Source organism: Pteropus alecto, unplaced genomic scaffold, assembly GCF_000325575.1.
Source record: "Pteropus alecto unplaced genomic scaffold, ASM32557v1 scaffold659, whole genome shotgun sequence".
Taxonomy (NCBI): domain Eukaryota; kingdom Metazoa; phylum Chordata; class Mammalia; order Chiroptera; family Pteropodidae; genus Pteropus; species Pteropus alecto.
In genome coordinates, this window is record NW_006442482.1 from 867,357 (window position 1) to 871,525 (window position 4,169).

At 53.6% G+C, this 4,169-nt stretch overlaps 1 protein-coding gene across 1 annotated transcript in view; it reads left to right on the forward strand.

Moving 5' to 3' along the window:
* The window catches only part of ARX (aristaless related homeobox), an 11,045-nt gene extending 8,672 nt beyond the window's left edge, over positions 1-2,373 (forward strand). The window contains exon 6 of the mRNA XM_015596404.1: positions 2,133-2,373. Coding sequence (XP_015451890.1) covers positions 2,133-2,373 — 241 coding nt within the window. The remainder of the gene's footprint in view (positions 1-2,132) is intronic.
* Positions 2,374-4,169: the final 1,796 nt, after the last annotated feature.

Below are 4,169 nucleotides of genomic sequence, written 5' to 3' on the forward strand. Positions count from 1 at the left end.
CACACACACACTGGGGCAAGGAGGAGGCTGGAGACAGGCCGAGAGCTACACACATCTTATCTCTTTGGCCTGACCTCAGAGAGTTAGCCAAAGAAAATACTCTCTAATTTTGCCTCAAACAATGTGGATCTTGAAGGGAATGACTTGAAACCGAGCGCCAAAGGGGAGGGCAGTGGCAGTACAACAACCATGGCAGTTTTGAGTGTTCAGTGAAAACCGTAAAAGTACCTTTTGAAGGCGGCAACAGCCCAGGCTATAGGTAATATGTATGTAGACGTGCACAGGTTTCAGCTACAGAGACAGAATGACTTTGCAAGTTCTGCAAAAATCCTCATGCCCCAAAACCTGGTAGTCAGAGGAACACAGCCCTGGTCCTACAGGAGCCCTGGAGCCAGGCAGCCTCTGGGTGCAAAGAAGTCTCTCTTCTTTCCCAGACTTTATCTTCCTTGTCACTCAGGTGATCCGCTGCCAACCATAGCCCCATATGTGCAACTCCTGACCCCCATGAGGCACAAGACAACGAAATAAAAGAAACAGTTCATCGTATGTTATAACTCCCTTTCTTTAAATGAACATCGAATGATGAAATAGAAAGTCTGTATAATCACACAGACAAAGAAACAAAGGAGGGATGTATTAAGTTGGAAAGTGCAGTGAAAATAAAACTGAATGCAGCTTCAATGATCTCTCTTTGGGAGAACAAAGAAATAATAGATTCATCCAACTGCGCAGCCACTTAAAAATCATCTAAGAGAAAATTTTCAAAAAAGACTAAGTAAAATTAGTTTCTTGTAACAAACCAATAAAATAAACAGCGAGTGCATTGAAGTGTAGTGACTCAGTTTACCTAGTGGAACCAGGGCATGTTATGCCACCTTCGGGCCACACTTTATTATTTCTTGCTGGGGGGAAAAAAAAGTTAAGTCCTGCAGTCCCTTGCCACCCTTCCCCCCTTTCCCTTCTGACAACTAGTGACTTGTAAAAGCCCACAAAACCACAGCTGGGGGACCGGATTTCAAGCTTCGGAGAGGCTGGAAGAGGGGTGAGGTGGAGAGGCATGAGGGGTGGAGAAGCAGGAGGCTCTCCTCGAGCCCTAGTGGGTTCATTTCTAATCGTGGAAACTCCGAGATGGCACGAAGGTTGGGAGCCAGAGCCCTGAGGAGAAGCGGTGGGGGCAGGGGTGATGATGCGGCTCGGAGCTCAGCTGCACCACCGAGGTGCTGCGCGAAGGGGGTTGAGGCGCCACCCTGAGCAATCCTGGTGCTGCCCGGAGGCGGTGGCACGGAGTGGAGTTCCAGGCTTGTGCGTCGCCATGTGCTGCGTGAGCGTGGGGATTGAGGGTCCGCGGTTCTCTGGGGCAAGAGGCTGCAGGGGAGCAGGGAAGGTGGCGGGGAAGGGGTATCGCCGCGCCGGGACGCGGGGCCAGTGGCCAGTCAAAGCCTTCTGTGGAGAAGAAATCAACAGGCGGGCGCCCCCCACTCCGACCTCACGGTTGTTGGCCGGGAGCTGGCAGCTCAGCCAGGCGCCGGAGAGCGGCCTTGTTGGCGCGAAGGTCCGCAAATGAGGCCGGCTTTTCCAGGGCCAGGGGAGTACCAGGCTGAGGGGGCGCCTAGAGTACAAAGTCTGCAGCAAAGGTCTTGATGAGTTCTGATCCCACCTTCTTCTTTCCCTTTCTTGTTTTTGCCCCCTCCCTCCCTCTCTCGCTTCTTCTTTTTCTCTTTGTCTCTCTCTCCTCTTTTCTCCCCTGGAAAATAGTACTGCAGGCAATTGGAGCTCCAGGTCTGGGAATACACCCCCTTCCTAAGCGAAACCGCAATTGGTCCGTGGGGTTTGGGGCTCTGAGGCCTGCCTGCTGCCCAGGCTCTGGCCTCTCCAGGAATATCTGGCCCTTTGGTCTTTTCCCCCCGTCGGTTCCTTGCTCTAGTAAAGCCCGCTCAGAGCGCCCGACCTCCTGCCCGCGCCCCCCGCCTACGTCCCATCCCGCGGCCCACCCTGGACCTGCGACTCTGCGCCACTGTGGCGACACCCCTCTGCGTCCCCCCTGACCCCCTGGCGAGAGGCGGCGGGAAACGCTGCCCGAGATAACGGCTCAGCTCCCGAGGCCGTGACCGCGCTGTTTGCTCTCCCTGCAGGCTCTTTTCCACCATGGCCCCCCTGACCAGCGCGTCGACCGCGGCTGCGCTCCTGAGACAGCCCACGCCGGCCGTGGAGGGCGCGGTGGCGTCGGGCGCGCTGGCCGACCCGGCCACGGCAGCCGCAGACAGACGCGCCTCTAGCATAGCCGCGCTGAGGCTCAAGGCCAAGGAGCACGCCGCGCAGCTCACGCAGCTCAACATCCTGCCGGGCACCAGCACGGGCAAGGAGGTGTGCTAAAGGCTGCCCGGCACCCTTGCGCCGTGGGCGCGCCCCGAAAGGTCACCTCACTCAGCACCACTCAAGACCAAATGGAAACCGAGGACCAGCACACTCCCGAGACGGCACTGAGAGAGCGCAGCCGCTTTCGCAGCAGCCTGGACGCGGACAAGGCAGCCCTGGGCGCTCCCGGACGTGGCACCTCCTCGGCTGGCTGTCCACCCACCCCTGTCCCTGTTCCCGCTCCTGCCCCAGCCCCTGCCACTGCCAACCTCGCTCCAACTCGTATGTCCACTCTCTCCCGTTCTTACTTTATTGAAAATCGGGGAGGTTTGCTCCCCAAGACGCCTGGTATCGAACTTAAAAAATTTTAAAGCCCAACCTCTCTTCCTCCCGACATCTCACTTAGCTTTTTTTTTTTTTTTTTTTTTTTTTAAATAGTATGGCGCTCTAAGTTGATTTCCCCAGCGTGGGCTCCGGCGTGAAGCCAGGGCCGGAGAAGTGAATGCGAATCTGTAAGATAGCTAACAGTGCACTTAACGGAAAGGGGCGTCTTGTTCTTGTTCTCTTCTTTATCATACACCAACCAAGGTTTTTATATCAAACCAAAGGGAAATACTCTGCTAGAATATGGACTGTTGAAGTCACCAAACTGTGATTAATGATTCTGTACATACCATTGTTATTAAAAAAAAAAAAAAAGAACAGAGCTTTGTATATTTGAAATGTTATAACGCAATTGCACTCAGCGTGGTATGGTAAAGTTTGTCCTCCTGTAGATTCTTACTGTGTTGTAGATACGGTAGGGTTCCTAGACAAATATTTATGTACTCAAGCCCTTTATTTAACTTATTAACTGTAGAGGCTTCCGAAACCTTCAAGATAAAGGCAATGGTACAGTACTTTTTGTGTAATGTGTAATTGTTATCACTTTTCCTTGCTACCTAGTGGAGAAGTGTCACGCTCAAAATAAAAAAAAAAAATTCTATGTTTAACAAAAGGAAGTGTGAATGCTCTATGCAGGCGCTGAGGGGACAGTAGAAGGGGGCCCCCCAGAGGCCGGGGGTGGGCTCGGGCGGCCCAGCACCTCCCAGGTTTATCGGCACGGGTGTTTTCCTGGCAGAGGCCCCTGGTTTGAAACCGATCCTCACAGGGATTCGGATTTCCCACAAAAGCTAATAAGGACGCTGCCGAGGTGCTTTCCACGCGCTCCTCGGCTCCCCCTGGTCGTGTCGCAGTGGGAGTTGATGGAGGTCTGGGCCACGGATGTGGGGTGGGCTGGAGGGTGGGTGGGTGCATAGTAGGCGTTGTTGACGGTGCAGACAAATTCGAAGCGAGAGTCTTGGCTCGGAAGGCGAAGGAAGATGTTCGTGGAAAGTGCCACGTAGCAAGGAAGTGCGCAGTCCGAGATGACAGGTAATGGCGAGAAACCGAGGCACTGGCTTCCGAGGGGGCGGGCTCCACGGTACACTCGAGGGGAGGAGGGAGTGTGTGTGTGTGTGTGTGTGTGTGTGTGTGTGTGTGTGTCAGTTCACAAGACATCACCAGATAGCACATTACTCAATTTAGGCAACTATGCAGGTTGGAGGTCACCACCACAGGCTCCTGAAGAAAACCTGTATTATGATTCCTAGAAGAGGCAGACTGTGAATATCTCCCACACAAGAGATATTATTGGCTGAATTACAAAAGAACCTGTGACATAAGACCTATGCTACATTTGCCCTAAGCACTTCATCCCTTTAATCCCCTAATCCCCTGGAGGAGCCAGGAAGTATGCAGCAGGAGTGGAAGGGTGGGAGGTGGGGGCAAGGACG